Source organism: Aquila chrysaetos, chromosome 3 (genome assembly GCF_900496995.4).
Source record: "Aquila chrysaetos chrysaetos chromosome 3, bAquChr1.4, whole genome shotgun sequence".
Taxonomy (NCBI): Eukaryota; Metazoa; Chordata; class Aves; order Accipitriformes; family Accipitridae; genus Aquila; species Aquila chrysaetos.
This window is the reverse complement of record NC_044006.1, coordinates 23282609-23300911: the sequence shown is the minus strand read 5'-3', so window position 1 is coordinate 23300911 and position 18303 is coordinate 23282609. Positions and strand designations below refer to the sequence as shown.

General features: G+C 36.1%; 1 protein-coding gene across 2 annotated transcripts in view; it reads right to left on the bottom strand.

Annotated features, from left to right (window-relative positions):
* The window catches only part of ULK4 (unc-51 like kinase 4), a 264773-nt gene that overhangs the window by 44778 nt on the left and 201692 nt on the right, over window positions 1-18303 (bottom strand). For both annotated transcript variants that reach the window (XM_041122173.1, XM_030007779.2), the window contains one exon: window positions 10733-10918. In XM_041122173.1, coding sequence (XP_040978107.1) covers window positions 10733-10918 — 186 coding nt within the window. The remainder of the gene's footprint in view (window positions 1-10732; window positions 10919-18303) is intronic.

The window sequence follows — 18303 nt, the reverse complement described above, 5'->3', positions numbered from 1 at the left end:
CTCCCTTGGGAAATCCTGCCTTTCCATCTCCCCAGGCCCACTGCGGGGAAAACCCCTGCCTGGGGGACACGCAGAGAGCCCTGCGCCAGCGCTTCCCTGGAACCACTGGCCTCTTGCATGAAAAGCCACAAAGGAAGCATTCAGTCAGAATGAGCACAAGGTATTCTACCTCGATTCTTTCTTCTTTTTTTCAGTGACAAAATGGGACAATAGTAAATTGCAGTTACAAATAATGTAATTGGTTTAAATTATTAGTCTGGTGGACTCCACTGTTTAGCATACATACCTCACATCACATATACATACCTCACGTCATGTATACATGGCAGATTTTTATACACACATTTTGTTTAGCACAGATAGGGGCAGGTTTTTATATAAATTATCTTTTTCTGATGTTATTCTAATATGCAGTAAGTCTATTAATGGCAATTAACAAGGATTTACAGCACAAAGATCAGATTTTCATCCACAAGGTACAATACTATGCACTATGGAACATACCATTTTGACTTTTCAACTTATACTGGGGTTATGCTCTACAACAGTTCTCTTGCAATTAAGTACACCAGCATATTTCCTTAAAAAATGAATTTTAAATCATTGGAGCTATTCGAGACTATAAAATTACATGCATCTGTTGATCCATTTCTAAATGAACACTACATATCTCTGGAAGAAGTACGCTTTTATTGCTACTAAAGGATTTAAGTAATCATCTGCTTTTGACAAGACTGAGGATTGCATGTCAATTTCATTGCTCTTAAAATGCCCCTTGAACGGTCTAAAAAAGCAAGCTCTATAAGCAGAGTAGAGCTGGTATGCAAATTATGAGATATTCTTATGCTGCATCATATGAACTCATCAACTAGGCATTGCATCCCAGAGAAAGCATCTGCTGTGTGAAGTTAAGGACAGTAATTCACAGCCCATAGATCACTGCATCACCACAAATTACATTTGTTATAAATTTGTAATGATGTTCATATAAAAACATTATGTTTTAATAGTTTAAATAAGTGACAGCACTGGGCATTTTATAAATGTTTAACTAGTAGAGTCTTCATAATTTAAAGCGTGGAGGTTTCATCACTGAAGACACCAGATTGAACCACTGTTTGAACTTGGGGAGGGGTGTCAGTTACTGTAGAAATCTACTGAAAGCCTAACCTTAATGCACACAAATGCTATTTTTAAACATAACCTTGTTTCAGACCGCTTACATGAATCACGGAGTCATCTGAAATTGTGCAGTACCACGTTCATAAAGCTCAGATATGGTTATCATTGCCAGGGCATGGGCCCTTTGTTGGGTTGGGGAACTTTAAAAGTATGCACTTATTGTTAATGAATACTTCAACCAACCATTAGATACATGAGAGATCCAGGGAAAAACTTTAAAAGTTTTGTTTTCTTTGATTGTATGTATGTTTTCACCAGTAATTCTAAAATAATTTTAATCCTTGCTCTTTCCAACAATCTCTAACTCCTTAGACACTGCCTTTCTTTTGCTTCAAATGGTCATATTGCTTGGTATCATCATCACAACCAGCATACTTTCGTCATATCTATGTCATATTTTTACTCACAATTTCCATCCGACACACAACCCGTATCTGAAATGCCCTATCAGTCTATTTGTCTCCTTTGCCTAATCCATGTGCCTCAGTCCCACATACTCACAGCTTGTGGGCCACGGACTGTCTCCCTCTACAATATACCCCTTTAAGCACTCAACTATATACCCTGTTTATCTGCAGCCATACACTGGCTATTAAATTGAGCTCTGTGTGACCTGCAGATTTGCTCACAGCAAGATTTTTGAAAACACCAGCTTCTCAGCAGCACGCCAGCCTTATAAGATGAAGAGGGTAAAAATCCAGACAAAGTGAAACACAGCTAATGTTTGTCAGATGCCGTATTAAAGTGCAGAAATTGAAACATATTCAAAAATCAACAGGTAGAAACATTGGCAAGGAAAATAAGGGAGCACCGAGGATTAATGAAGAGGGTATGTCAAGACTTTTTACTCTAACTGTCCAGTAGTAGGTGATTTTGAAGTCAAAGGAAGGACCACTTCTTTCCAGTAGGGAATCTTAATTCCTACATTAGATTTACTCCTGGTACATGGTAGTTAAAATTTTACTTACACACTGAAATGTAACTGTCTATTTCACCCTCAGTAAACTTGTCAGCAAGGAGACCGAGTTTAAGAGAATAGATGTCATAAAAAAGGGAGGTTTTGTTGAAGAGTTTGCAATATGAGTTTGCAAAAAGTCACAGTAAACCTGGTTTCTATGCGTACCTGTATCTCATCTTTAACATGGGCAACGAAAATCTTTCAAAGGTCTTTTACTTTCTGGTAATGGCCTCATATGAAGACTATAGATTTTTAAACACTCCCGTGACCATAAGAATTTAAATTTGGAATGAAATGAAGATAATTTTGTGTTAATAATCAGGAGTGACTAGCTAAATTCCCATTCCTGCTTGCACAGAACTGAACATTGCCGAAGGATCTGTTTTATCCAGGATGGTCATCTTTGTGTCAAATTATTTCCTATTAGGGAGAGTCACTTTCAGGCAATTCCTTGATCTTATTTTGAATACAGGAAACAAGCTGGATTGTTCTCTGGAGCAAGAAATGACTTTTTACTGTGCTTGCATTGAGATTACCACAATGAGATCCTGGTCTACAGGCACTAATGCAATTCAGTTATAACACTGATGAAAGCAGCAACTACTGCTCATATGCTCCCATTAATGCTACCGAACCTGAAAATATGTGCAACCTGGTATTAACATTCAAGCTGAGAAACTATTTTTAATAATTTAATCCTATTTAATTGGTGTTGATAGATCCTCTTAAGAAATTGTTGTTGATATTTACTACTCCTTATCTGAGGACCATAAAATATTTTGCAAACATTAAACATGACAGTAGCTTATGAGGGTAGGTGAGTAATTTTAAACATAAAGCTACTAGAACAAACCAGAAAGCAGCAAAAGTAGGAGCCATCCAGCTATATATGAGAAAGTTGTCAGCTTCAAACAAACACTAAAGAAAAATGAAGGAAAGCCATTCAAATAGGCCTCTGTTTTAACTTTTGGGTTGGGAGTGGGAGAATTCAATATATGATTTGCTAGCAAAGTAGGTGTTTGTCTATGTGGTGGAAATACCAGACAAAGGATAGCATGCTCTCTGATACAGAGAAAGCGCTTCACAGTTACAGTAAAACACTGACAGCAAATTAGTCATTGCAGATGTGTAAATGTGTAAAACAAAACTGCACCTCTGGATTAAGATAACCATGGATATTCCAGACCTATCACCAGCTGCAAAAAGGTGGGACCTAAATCACATAAAAAATTCGAAATTCCAGTAAATATTTCCTTAACCGAAAGCTTCCAAGCTATACAAACTCCTATATAACCCCCAAAATGGTAAGTTAATTGCATAAAAAATTCCTCACCATCTGACTTAATATATCACTACTTAATGTTCTGATTTTACCACAGGTTATATGAAGCCTAGTATTTTGAACAGAACAAGCTTGTGGACTCCAGTGATCAGCTAAAAAAAACAAATCTCAGCTTAGATCCAATTAAAATAAAATTTTAATTCTCACAGTTGTTAAGAATTTCTTGACACTTTGAGTTAAGACTACCTGAAGTCACATACAAAAAGAAAATACACTGTGTTTATGGTTATACGTACACAGGGATACAAACCACACCAACAAAGTGAATTACAGCAAGTGTAGTCAGAGAAGTACAAAATTTACACAGCAGAAGAAGATTCTGACACAGCCAGAAATAAGTGATCCTATAAGCCTGGACAATCTTATAGAGATTTAAATATTTGCCTTTTCTATGAGAAGAAATAAGCAGAGCATTCCTGTACCATCTAGTGCTTTGGGTCAAAAAATAGCAAAGTTTTCTGCAATCTGGTATCAGCCACAGAACTTCTGGACAGGATCAAAAGCGACAAGATAGGGGAAAATAAGAATTCCAGGGACTACATATCTGTGACTGAGACTTACCCATGGATACTTGTTCTGTTTCATTTCGTAAGACAGAAGGATATACTGGAAAAAACCCATCAGTATATAACTTCAGAATGATGCGCTTGAGAATTTTTGCCAACTGAAAGGAGGATATTGTAAAATTCAAAGAGGTAAATGAAAAGAAAGGCTAATCAGAAACAGAAAAGGCGTATTAAAATTCTTTCAGTGCTGTAACCAAGCGTGTAAATCTAAATACCAAAATACTCTTCCCTCTCTTCCAGTAGAAACCATAGAGTGCAAATCTCAAAGAAAGAGAAAGTCAAGGACAGTGTTAACATATTGTACTACTACTCAGCATCCTGAAAACACTCCATGAGTTACACAAAGTGTAAATGAGCCTGAATTTAGCCCTTCACAAGATACATAAGCCAGGCACACAGGGCATAAACATGCCTCTAAGGTGAAACAGTATCTAGCCATTTCAGATTAAAAATGAAAATTCTTATCAGACCTATACAGTGAAAATTTGTGTCCGGGATTTCAATAAATAGAATGTAATGAGTCAAGTTAAAATTAACCATGTATACTACTATAAAGAATGCCATGGGATCTCAAATGATTATCAGCTACAGTATCCCTCTCACATCTGGACATTGTAAGTACTACCAGACATACAAATAACATTTTCATACAGTACTTTAAAAAAAGTGCTTTTTGAAAAGCTATGTTATTCTTATTATAAACTAAAGCCATATTTTAGGACTTGGTATTGCTTGTAGAATGTCTGAGAAAAAACTGAGAATATTATTAAGTTTTGACTATTCAAAAATTACACTTTCATTGACTAAATGTTTTCCTTCTAAGTGCTACTGAAAATGCTTTACTAAGCTTAAAAAAAAAAAAAAAATCTTCCATCAGGGTCTAAATGATGAAAGTACAATATTTCATTTCCATGAGAATTTGGTAGAGCCCATATGAAATTACAAACTGAACACAAAGATCAAAATACAGCCTTAGTGAGATTTAAAAAAAAAAAAAAAAAAATCCAAATTACTCAGGAAAATTAATCAGTATTGGCTCAATTCTCTGTTCAGTAAACAACAAAGTACAGCAAAGGGGTTGTGCCACAGGAGCACTATGCCCACCAAATGCTGAATTTCTTTAAATTACACTATACTAGCTCTATTTAAATAATTGTTCAAATTGTATTAGAGTAGTTGTGATTAGCTGCATTCATCTTCTGAGTAATTTAAGTCAGTTTTTCTTAACTCTTCACTGTAAACTCAATATATTGCTTCTTGACCAATAGCAATGGCCTGCCCTAGCAACTCCAACTCACAAATATCCCTGCTGACTTAATATTCATCAGGGACATTGTAACTTTTTTTATAAAAAGGAGTGCCATTAGATTGTATTTCAATCACACCATATGCAAAATTCAGAAGGCTATACTTAAAAAACTTACTTTGTGACTAGATTAAAACCCAGAAATGGAGGAAGAGTAGGAGGAGAGTTGCTCCCCTCGCCCCTGGGGACGGGGCAATTCCCCCAGCCCACTTTCTTTCCATCTGCCAGGGTATGGCAGGGCCTGGAAGTGCCATGGCGGAAGGCTGGCAAGCAACAGCGGGCGCTGGAAACCTCCCCATCTCTCATCTCCAGAGACTCTCTCCAACTGCATTCAAACCCTAAACCAAAGGCCTGTCCAAGTGTGCAAACAGAGGGAGCTTCCCCACACGGTGGCAAGGGTGAAGAGGCGTCATCCTTCCCATGTATTTGCTTCAAAGCATTTTGAGAAACCCATCCTGTTTATGATCTGCATGATGTATCTTAATGCTGATTAGTTTTTTCTTCTTGGGGGATCTTAAGTTGTCTGTGTCTAATGAAATGGTCCATCCTACCTGAGGACATTATTCTATTAGACTGAAGCCAACAAAAGATGGTCTATAAAAAAGGGATGCAGGCTTGGTAACAACTTGAAAATAAAAGATTAACACTTATGAAGGATAGAAATTGTTCATGTAAGAGTCATCCTGATTTTAAAAAGATGCGTAATTTAAGGAAAACACATATAACAACTGTGCATTTACAGTGAGTATACCTATACATGTCAGCAACCCACAAGTGAGTATTGTATTCACAGTCTAACAAGCATCCCTGTTATAAAATTATTTCTTTGAGCAATGGACTACTATGGATTACCTTAGTAATTAATGAAATTAATTAAAGGCACACTTAAAAGATTCAGATTAGGAGGAAGATGCACAAGAAGTTTTTCTCCAGCTAATTCAGACTATTTGAGTGCTGTGCTCTTGCAGCAGGAGATATGCCAACTGCTTCCCACAGCTTTGTAAGACTCTGGGAAAACAGACTCTGCTGGGAATTGCTGCACAAGCACCTCCTTGTGGCTCTGAATTCTTGGAGCTGAAGCCGTAAAAGGGATGCTGTCAGAAAATCTCTTGGGATTTTGCTTCACCTTCTTTGAGGGAAGCTCCCTGTAGATGTACTTGTGGGAATCTATTGAGGAGCAAATCTCCAGCAAGGATTTTGACTTACAGACGGATTGCAGAACTGCTACCCTAAATCAAACATTTGTGCTACTTGGACTGTATATCTCTTCAAGCTCTAAATGTCTTTCCCCATAATGTATGATCAATGATTAATATAATGAGGACCTAATCTGGGAACTATCACAGTAAAAATATATACATATATTTTAATATACAAACACACAGCTGTCAATTCAAGAGATATGAACTCAGCACATCTCTGTATAAAACTCAGGATGATATAATTACTAATCTACATGACAGAAATCCTTAGGGACACATGACCTGAATGGTATTTCAGCCATAGTGACCAGTGGTTCCCCAGGCTTTGGTTCATTGGAAACAGGGTAGTAAAATCTGCTTGCAGGTACACAGTGATGCCACTGCTGTGGCCCAAACTGGCAGGGAAAGCAAATTAGTGTTCAGTAGTCCTGCAATGAAATTAATGAAAGTTATGGACCTTTGCCACAGCTCAAGTATTGTCATTCTACCCTTAACATCTTTACTATGCAGCCTAATACAATTTGAGAAATCCTTATATGTATCCCCACAGGGTATATGACATGCAGATGACATCCTAAATGTCTTGGTTGATCACAAATAAAGGATGAACAACTTTTTGACAGTTATGATAAGCAAACTAGTGAAAAATGAGGTTCTAGAAAGACTATCAGAAGAAAAAAAGTGTGACTTAGGTAGAATTCACATATACTTTCTGACAAGTACTTAAGGTAAAAGTCACAGAACAAAAGTTCACTCTCCACAGTGAGTGTAGAATTGCCTGTTAAAGGCTGATGCTTACTCATTTTTCTCAGAGGAATTTTTCCTTATTACTATATGGAATAAAAAAGAGTCTCCTCTTGATTTGAAAGCTGAAACATTTTATTTGTGAGTACCCAGCTGTAACCCCACAGTGATTATGTGTCCAGTGGAAAGATATGGGCTAGCTCTATAAAAATTTTGGTGATAATCACTTGCCTTTACATTACATACTAGATGATAAATTGAGATGGCAGGTAGATTTCTTTCCTCTGGGGAAAAAGAGAAATGAAAAACTTCTCAGTAAAGCAGGCAAAAATTGAACTATTTGCTTCCCAAATGAAAATTTCTTCCACTTCATAAAGAAATACTTCAATCTAGATGATTTAATGGGCTGTAATAAGACGCACTATATCTTCCCAGAATAGATGAAGTGATAAGATAGTGATTTCCATGAAGAGTGGTAGGAGAAGCTTCCAGAACCCCAAAATGGGACAAGATCACTCTCCTGACGTCACTGATTGGTTACACAAATGCTGCTAAAAAAGATGAAGAATATCCGAATAGCAGTATTGTCTAACCCAAGATGAAACAACCAGAACAAGAGAGTTAATAAAAGGGCTGAAGGGGAAAAAAACCACCACCACCCCCCACCCCAAACCAAACCCTGTTTCTTTGATTCAGTAATTTTATTTAGTTTCTGTCCATTATATCAATGCCAGTGAGAGAATATTCTTGAAAAAGACTAGTTAACCTGGGCTTGACAGAGCCAAAAGCTTTCAGAGCTAAGAGGTGATTATAAAAAAACAGAAAGACGACCGTCAATGCTGCCTCTTTAAAGCTTTTAAATGATCCTTACACAGTTACAAAAGTTAGCTCAAAGCATATTTTTTCTGGTTTTCACTCCTAATGATTTCTTTTAACAGCAAAATAAAGCCTGTAAAAAGGGCTGTTCATGGCGATTCCATTAATAAGTCTGTACAAAGATCCCCCCCCCCCCCCCCCCCCGCCCCAGTCTGGCCTATATCTTTATTTCTGTTTAATAAATGAATACAACAAAATTGTAGGGCAAAAAACAGTGAAGAAAGTGTTGCAAGAAGTTTATATTGCCCTGCAGTCAATTTGCTGGTCGAAGTTGACAATGACCATTTAAAAAAAAAAGAAACTCAAAACAAACCTCCAACTTTGTCCAAAAAGCCCCTCCACCCACTGGAGATAAAACTTAATGAATGAATACTATTAAATTAAAACAAGACATAGATATAAGTTTCCACTTCATCAAGGTAAGGTCATCTTGTACATCAACAATTCTCTGACATGCCTTAAACTGAAGACTGAAATCAAGACATCTGTCTGCATTGGCTCACTGGAGTCATATGAAACACTTGGACAAAACTAACTAGTCACACTGCTGTGCCTTTTCCTTATTTCCAGAAATACATGCTATAAAGGCATCTATAGCATAAACACATTGAATTCTTTTTGTACATTCCTGTCTTGTTACAGGCACAGGTATTGCTTACGCAACAAAGTTAATGTAACCACAGATTGGAAAGATTCTCTGTACAAGCACTGATTGGCAAGAATGGAAATTGGTGCATTTAATGATCCCTCTATTATAATATTGCTCAGATATTAAAAAAAGAAAAACACTGCTCTAGGCTTCAAAATTCAGCATGAACAGCTGATGTGGGCTGAATCCTTCTTAAATATATATGATTATATTTCAATGTCTTTTCTGATTATGACAATTTTGACAAGATAATCATCTCCTTTGAACAGGACTTTTTAAGATTTCGAGAAATAATGTAAGATTTATTAAATAATCTGTCAAATTATCTATGAACCCTGCTTTCAAAAGAAATCCTATGATCTCATTAAAATAATTACAGAAAATCTATGCCTAAGTACCAGTATCACTGGTATACGAAGGAGAGATCTAAAAGTACAGGAACTTGCAAGATTCAAAAGGTGATAGCATAGCTTTGTTCTCTTAAGATAGTCAACAGAAGTTTCTGTGTTAAATATCCTGCACACTGGGTCAACTTTTGAACCATAGTCTTCAAAGTGGAGGGAAAGGAAACAAGTCTGTAGCTAATGCTAAAATTAAATAAGCTGGATATGTATATTGCAGCCTCATTTCTCTTTCCTTTCCTCACACTGTTGCCTCTTATCTCTCACTGCTTTTGGGGAGAAGCAAAAGCCAGTTCTACACAGCACAACAATTACACAGAAAGAAAAGCACAGGTACAAGCAAAAATCAATAGGAAGTGTCTTTAAAAAAATCTTTGCTAGAATTCTGTTTTCAGGAAGCGCATGAGAAGATAAAGGAGTGAAAACTGAGATGATGTCAAGAATGAGCAAAATTATGAATTTTAAACATCATATCAATTTTAATTTTGTGTATTTGTGCTTCTTTTAGGGAAAGATAGGACTGAGAATAACTGGGAAAAAGGGTATGGTGTTTACTTTCCTGTGATGTAAATACAGTAGGCAGGAGAAAGAGGATAGGAACAGCTCTGAGAGCTATACAAAAGAGTTACTTCCTCTTAACTCCTGCTGCCATTGATTATAGCCTTACCCTAGTAGACAGCACTGCACTTGCAAAATTCAAGTGTCTTCTGCCTCTTACACTGGGGAAGTTACCCTCTTTTAATTGAAAACTCTGGGTCTTGGAGAGTAAAGGGTGAAGCAATCAACCAACACAAGGTGACAATGCAGGCAAACTTCTTAGCAAGACGCTTAAAGATAAAAAACTTCGTATTATCCGAGACAATATTACTGATACAGAAGGTTTTCCACCTAAGCTACTTGAAAGACATAACGCTGCTCTCATGCCACCATGTCGGAGCATGTCAGAACTGAAACTGCCACCTGTCAATAATATCACCAGACTAAGTCCCTGCACGACTCCCACTGATTGGCATTCTACAGTACAACCACTCCAGCAGAAGTGGTCCCTATCGCTTGGTGAGAATGAGAAGTCAACAGTCTATGCCCAAACCTGTTTTGAGTACAAAATGGCATTTTATTTACCGTGAAATCAAGCACTGTGTTTCTGAACAGCTATTTAACACTACAAGGTTAGTTATTTCAGAAGGCATTAAGAATATTGTTCCAATACTTCATAAAGCTGAAGTACTAAACAAATATATAAATAACATGAGTTATTTAAATAACTGAATGCTTAACTGAAATAGGAGAAATCCAACAATCATTTTGTAAGGTTTTAAGTGTAGAAGGCTATGTTCTCCAGAGAAATTAACTGAAATTTAAAGACATGAAATTTAACTTCACATACTTTGTTTTCAAAATTCTTTTATACTCTTTTTTACTTTAAGAGGAAAAGACCTGCCAAAAAATTATCCAGTGATACTAAAGAAACACATGGACTTTTAAAATGTTTAGAAGCCGACTCACCAGTCTCTTTACAATTCTCAACAAAAGCTTCAGTTGTTGTGTATCTTTTTTGGACTTCAGTACTTCAGCAAAACTGTCCATGTTTTCTGGAGACATACTCTCCTGACCGTTCCCTCCATACAGCTGAACGAGCAATGATAAGCACTGTGAGGCACTCACAAATATTTCAGTATCTTCACTGGGAAGCTAAAAATGAACAAAACCCAAACAAACGAAAGTCAAATTCCAATTTCAGAAAAAATGCATATCACTGGGGATTTGGAAGAGTATTAACATTTGCTTTGTGCCAGGAAAGAATCATTTCTAGTTGATTGACTCAAAATTCCATTAAACTAAGCTTAATAAAGTGATGAAAATATAATTAAAATATATCTGTTCTTAAGCAGCAATATAACAATGTCTCTGCTATGATTCTATCAAATAGCCTATCTATAGCGACATCATAAAAGCACTGAAAATGTTGCTCCCAACTTTGTTATTCAGAGAGTATATTTTGCTTTAAATAGAAGTAGTAATAGCAGAAAGTATCATTATAGCCATGATGTCTAATCTTCTACATAATGCACACCATAAAACTTCATCTAATTATTTCTAAATCAAGTCTATGGCTTCTGGTTGAGGCAGAGTACAGGCTATCTAGCTATTGAATGGATTTTAAGTAGTCACATTAGGAGATATGTTTTGTAGATTTTAAATATTTTTCCTGAATTCCAGCTTTTCTGCACTCCTTTGAAGAGCAGACCCTGGAGCAGGCCCTACCAATGGGATGGAAAAACTCTTTCCCGGGAAGCAAAATTATGGAAAAGATTTGGCAGCATGGCTAATAATCATCTTTAAACGAGCTTCTGATAGTATGACACCACTATCAAAATGATTTATATCTTTCTTGAAAGTACAATCTGGAAACACGAGTAGAGATATTCTATTATACTTGTATTTGGCACTGTTAGAATGACAACAGGAATGCAATGCCTAGTTTTAGCACAGACAGTTCACGAAAGCTAGTGAAAAAAATCATAGAGGTTTCTTTGGAACAGGCAAGAGGATGACAGATTAGAAAACAAAACAGCAAAGGACTGAAGGAATTCAATGTCTATAGCTTATCAAAGGGAGGGTTAAAGGGTACTTGATCATATTCTCTTGGCTACATCTGAGAAAGAGCAGGCTGAGGATAGGTTAATTCCTTTACCTGAAAAAGGACCAGTAAGAGATGATAGCTCAAAACTTTAGATAAAGGAATTCAGATTAAAAGGAAAATAATACTTTGATTTCCTTTTTTCTTTCTTTCTTTAATAAGAGTGATTAACCGCTGAAACAACTTTCTTAGAACTGAGACAGATTCTCCATAACAGGCAATTTATAAATCACAAAAATATTTTTTTTCTTAAAAAATAACAAAACCCTTTTCTACAATGAGGAATTAATTTAGGAAAGTCCTATGTCTTGTGTTATATAAGATCCTAGACTAAACAATTACAATAGCCTTTTCTCGCCTTACAATCTATGAACTGAACAAAAGATACCAGTGGTAGTCTTAACCAATAAGGTATAGAAGTGTAAGAACACCTCATCACTCCTACTCAGTTTTTTAATTCCAAAAGTACTATTTAAATACCAAGAAGCTAAATTAAAGTACAGTTAACAGACTATCCTTACTGGCAATAAAAAGGAAACAATTTTTATTATCTGTCCAAGCATTTATATAATACGCCCAACCATTTCAATAATGATTACTTATTTAACCTGCAGTATGAACTTCCCAAGTTTTTTCATTTTAAGGAAAACCCATCCAGTTACTTTAAAGCAATCTGTGAACATATCATCAGACACATACTCCTCAGATATTCGAGCAGCAATTCCACAGGGATCTGCATGCAAATACAATCCTGTTTTCCATTAGTTTCGTAGAGCTGGCTGTTTAAAAAAGACTGAACTGAGATGTAAGCTCTGAATACATAGCCCCAAGACATATCACATTCCATTTGACCTAATGCTATGCAAGTGACAGGACCACAGCAGCTATTTCTTCCACAGTTTTGCTGCATGGTTTTTCTTCATTCCAATCTAAACACCACCTATTTGATTGTTTCCTTTCCAACATCCATAATTATCTAATAACATCATCAACATAAATAGCAAGGCTAAAAAGGAGGAAAAGCTATAAATAGTAACAAGTTTATAGCTCCATTTATATCTTCAATCCTTATCAAGTTAAAAAAAAAAAAAATCCAGTGATCTCACTGGGGGCTTTGAGCCAACTTGTATTTCCTTCACTGAAAAAAAAAAAAAAAAAAGGCTATTAGATAAAGGAAGGAAGAATTAAACTACTTAAACATATCTCTCTCATCCCTTTCAAAAGCAGTACTTCAACTTACAGCTTCTTACTAGATTAGTGTAGACAGGTGTATCAACCACTCTGAAGAAAATCACACAACAAGAACTATATTCAATTTTCAAACGTTGTTTGTTGGCTAACCAAAAATACAAAATAAAAAACAACAGTGAACATTTGGACAGACACGTCCTTGCCCTGGCATTGCAGTGGAGGCTAGTTCCCTGGGCTCCATAAGCACAAAACCCCGTGTATGATCAGTAATCACAACAGCCATACTTGGAAATGAGACTGTTCCCAAGGTCTTTTTCTGAGATATTCACTAAATACCAGAGGAGCAGAAAGGTGTCAGTTTCTGTAAAGGACTGCCCCTACAGCAACCTCGCATGAAGAAATACAGAAAGCACCATGTCCTTGGCAGTACTTCCTGACACCAGGAGGGTACGTGGCTTTCAAGGAAGCAAATAAGTGTTATTCCCAAGGTAGGTTGTCTTCAGCAGGAGTCCCCAGTTAAGCAAGACAGTGGAACATTTAGCTCTAGGTGAAGAGGGCCAATGGCTTTGCTTATCTCCTGCTGGCATGCCCAACCTTTTCTCACTGTTGCTGCTGTTCTTTGTCACCCAACAAGAGAAAGGAAGATCCTGAAGCTCTCCGTCCAATGTCTTGGCATCAGATAGGCTCACTCTTCACAGGATACCAATCTTTTGGCAACCATCCTCCAAACCTAGCCACCAGTATAGGTGGTGGAACCACTCCAGAGTTCATGGTACTTGCCAGCCATGACATCATCCTATTCAGTCACAAATGCCAATGAAGTCCTTCATCCCCTGTTGTACTTCAGGCTCTTCTGCTACTCTGCTTCACCAGAGACCCTTTGATCTTCAGTGTTATCTAGAGTTTGGGGGGCAAGTTGCTGTCATCCTGGAAAATTGCAGGGTGAAACAATAACAGCATAGGTCTTGGATGAATAAGAAAACAAGCTGGGGATAGGAAAGACCATATTTACTCTGGAGGGGATGAGAATCATTGGCCTACAGTCTAATCCATCAATGATTAAGGTGGAAGAAGAACTCTCAGCAATGTCCCTATTTAAGTATGTCCACATCAGCATTTTTCTATAACTCTCACCATTTTTCTGTTTCACTACTGACAAGTAGTGATTTAGATGTCAAAAGTCGTAAGTTGGTAACCTGAAATTTAACACTAGCTGCCAGTCAGTGTTAGTACTGGTTATGAAGAGTAGGGGATCTGAAGAAAATTATTGGTATGAACAAAAGCAATGACTGAAAATATAGTAAATATCTGTAAATACAGAAAACCAAGGAATGAAAATTCAGCTTTCAAGTAAATAGTATCGCATGTCAAATAAAAACAGCAAAGCTTGATTCATGTTGCTAAGCAATGAATATAGCTGGATGGTTCATCTCTTAATCAGCTGGAACAATGTTCTGATTGTTTTTCTAATCATAACAATTCCATTTGATATGAAGAAGTATATTTCAAGTCTTTGAAATGCATTTATAGTTTTTCATGACAGCAGCTCCTTAAGTTTTTGTTCTTTCAGGGGAGGAGAAACCCATGAAAAACTAGAGTTCTAACACTTTAAGAAAATATCTGCCCCTTAATATTTCATAATTACATGAAAAAACTCTAGTGGCCTTTCGTTTCTTTTTGCTTTATCAGTCTTAGAGGGGATTATGGATTTAGCCCTTCAGCAAGGTAGGAACGTTAGTAGTCCTTCTCCTTGCAGCTGTTAATATTCTGGGCTAGTGCACAGCTTGAAGAAAATCCAGCACCTTAAAATAAATTACTGAACAGATAAAGTAATAATTTTTGCCATTCTCTAACTCAGAACTGTAGATTTATTTTTCAGTTCAAAATTCTAAAATAATGCCTTGTGACACGACTTTTGTGCAGTGAAGATTGTGTATTACTTTTTACTTAATTTTTATGGCCGTGTTATAACTTCCTGTAAACAGACTCATAACATAAAATTCTACTTCTCTTCCTTTCTAGATGGAACCTGCTCTGTGTATTTTAAGGTTAATGTGGTTAAGAGCAGGAAGTTTCTTGTTATTACATATTTATATTTCTGCAGTCTGTTGTCAAAAATGCCTTCATTTTGAACCGAGTTGCAGTGTGTTCCTGAATTGCAAACCATTGCAAGAAACGTGTGATCATCTGAGCTGAAGTGGCAGTTTTCACACTGTTGGAGTTGCTACAGCATCTAATTTTAGAGCTACAATGAAACTGTCTGGATTACCCAGAGGGGACACTATTTCAGTACATTAATGAGGTTATACACAAAGAGAGTTTATTACAATAAGAGATAGATGTTCATTAGATCAGTAATGTGATTACAGAATGTGCTGTAAACGATACACCATTGGGAACTATAGGGAAGATGATTTTGCAAACATTAAACAAAATGTAAAAGCAAAACATCATTATTAAATCTCCCAACTTTATTATGCTAGTCTTATTAGTAAATATGCACAGTTTTAATTGAAAAAATAAAATATTATATTTTGGCTTAGGGCAAAATCATCCTACCTAAGGGAAAATATTTTAAAAAACAATATATTTTCAGTTCATTTCAATCTAGTCTAATTGCTGAGAAACTAAATCCCCATTCTGAAATTCTGTGCTTGTGACAATATACTCTTATTTCCTCTGGTGCGCTTTTGTTTGGGTTTTTTTTGTGGTTTAGTTTGTTTGTTTTTTTAGGGTAGCCCTCTAGAAGAGAATTCTTCAAATATAATTTGTAGGTAACATTTCAAATACAGTAACAGCAATACATTATACAATACAGGAAATAAACATATGTCTTTCCACTCTGACCACAGAACTGTCTGTATTCCTAAGAAATGTGAAATAAAATTCTGCAGTCTATAGGGTTATCATTCTTCTGCAGTCATTTTCATTATTCAGTGGCAAATACCTTCATGTGTTCTGAAACCAAAGTCAGGGCACAGCCTTACAGCCAGAGCAATGTAGAGACAGAAAGTCCCAGAATAGGTCATCTCATTCATCCATGTGCACTGAGGCTTCCTATTTGTCTTCTTCAGGTTTGCCCATGATTAACTGGTCTTTCAACAGTAATATACAGAGCACGGTAATCAACTGCAAATTTTACTAGTAATACTATAATGAAGAAGCTTACCACCAGAAGACAAGAAAAGTTCTCTCCCAGCAATCTGGTAGGCTGCAGAAAAGACTGGAAGATCTACACCTAGGATCTAAATCCAGGATCTACAGAGAAGTAAAACTCCTTTTTATAGGTACTGCCAGGGTTACTGAGAGTTTCTGAAAAGTTTCTGAAAAGCCACACTGAAGTGATTTCAAAAGCAAGTAAACATTAATATTTTTTTCAGTATAATGTACATCAAAAAGTAGAAGGTATTTTAGGTCTTCTATAATTGCTGCAAGTTGCAGTATAATAATCAAATTACATTTATGTTCAAGCGGAGAAACATTACACAAAAAAGCTAAGTGTAATTAACTTTTAAACACAAAGCTGCCAAGCAGAAAACTAAATGCTCAATTTATTTTCCTTTTATTGATCAATTAAGGGCAGACTGATCATGGGATTAAATACTGAATTCTCCATATTTGCAGCGTTTCCTGCATGACAGGATTTGTAATTATTTCCTCTTCCACGTTCTTAAAAACTCTGAAGTTTCATTTACATGCAATCCAGGTTTCCTGTATTTGCTGTGCTATGCCCTAAGTGATAGACTAAATCACCATTACAGAAGGGAAACATTGATTCTAACTTTTTGACATTTTCAAGTTTAACTCACATTGATTTTTGAGGGATTATTAAGAGAGATAAGCATGTAGAACTTGAGGAAAACAAACAGACTAGTCAATTGGGCATGGAACAATCATCTACTTGAGGGATATATATATCAATGAGGCAAAGCAATTATTCAAAGTGACATAAGAAACTATAAATACGGTAAGATAGGTAGAAATAGCAAACCAGAGAAAAAACTTCTGACTCAGTATCTTAAAGTGGTGGTTAGTTCAGAATTTACAACCTCCATTATCTCCAGAAAAGAAAGTTCACAAAGAACTGAATGCCTCCAAACAGTAGTAAAGGATTTTGTAGCCACACAGCTCAATGAATACCAAGAACTACTGTTGGCAGCTCCACAGAACTTAAGCTTAGGCAGGCCTGAGTCTTCTTGAAGGGCAGGGAGCGTATACATCTTGAGACACCCACTAGAGTTCACAAAGAATCTAGTCCTATTTAAAGAGATTAGAGCATAAAACATTTTAAACAAGTGGATCCTAAATGTTAAAATTATTATTCCATTTTCAAACTCTTCCAACCTTAACAGGAAATGTTTAATGCAGCAATGAACAAAGGATATAAAATTTAACAAACCTTGCTGAAATGACTTTCACATATCCAATCAAGCACATGTATGTAAAGAACACCACACACATTAGAAGAGAAAATCCCTCACTTTTACAAAATCTTTAACAAAATGCAAAACCAAACAACAAAAGAAGCAGCACTAATGGTCTTTACTCTTTACCCATATGTTAAAATCAGCAGATTTTAAATAAGCATTTTAAACAAACCAGAATCTGTAGAAATACAGAACAAAGCAAAACCTAGCGGTAATTTGCAGCCATGCTCCTGAAATACAAGGGCAAGTCAGAATCTAATCAGTACACGCTAACTATACAATTATCCTATCCTTTAATTAAAAACTTATAAAAGACTTCCAGGTGGTACAGGCTGAGTAAAGCCTGGCCTCTAATTTTCTGTTCTTTAGAGAGTTAATGGAATTTAAATTTATGACTAGTTTCACTTTAAAGGAACATTTGCATCTCTTCATGTCTTACTATTTATCGTATATAGTGATTTAAAAAAATTAATAGAAAATAAATTAAAAGAATTTATAAAGATGAAATATTATATAGTTGAAATTCAGTCACTTTGGTTTAGATCATTCAGTGAACATTTCCAAAAAGTCTTTGTCAATAGCTGGTTAAAATAAATCCATCAAAAGAGGACTTTGCAAGAAGTATAATGCCAAAAATCAATAAAAAAGGAATCACACTCTTCCCCAAAATAGAAGATGAGAGACAGTGCTAAAGACAGTAAAAGGACCACAGGTATTCATACCACAATACATCTGAAAACCTATATTTAAATGAAAAACAAAAACAATTTGAGTCTAGAAAAGAACACAGCGAATCTGAAATGCCTCTAAGTGAAATA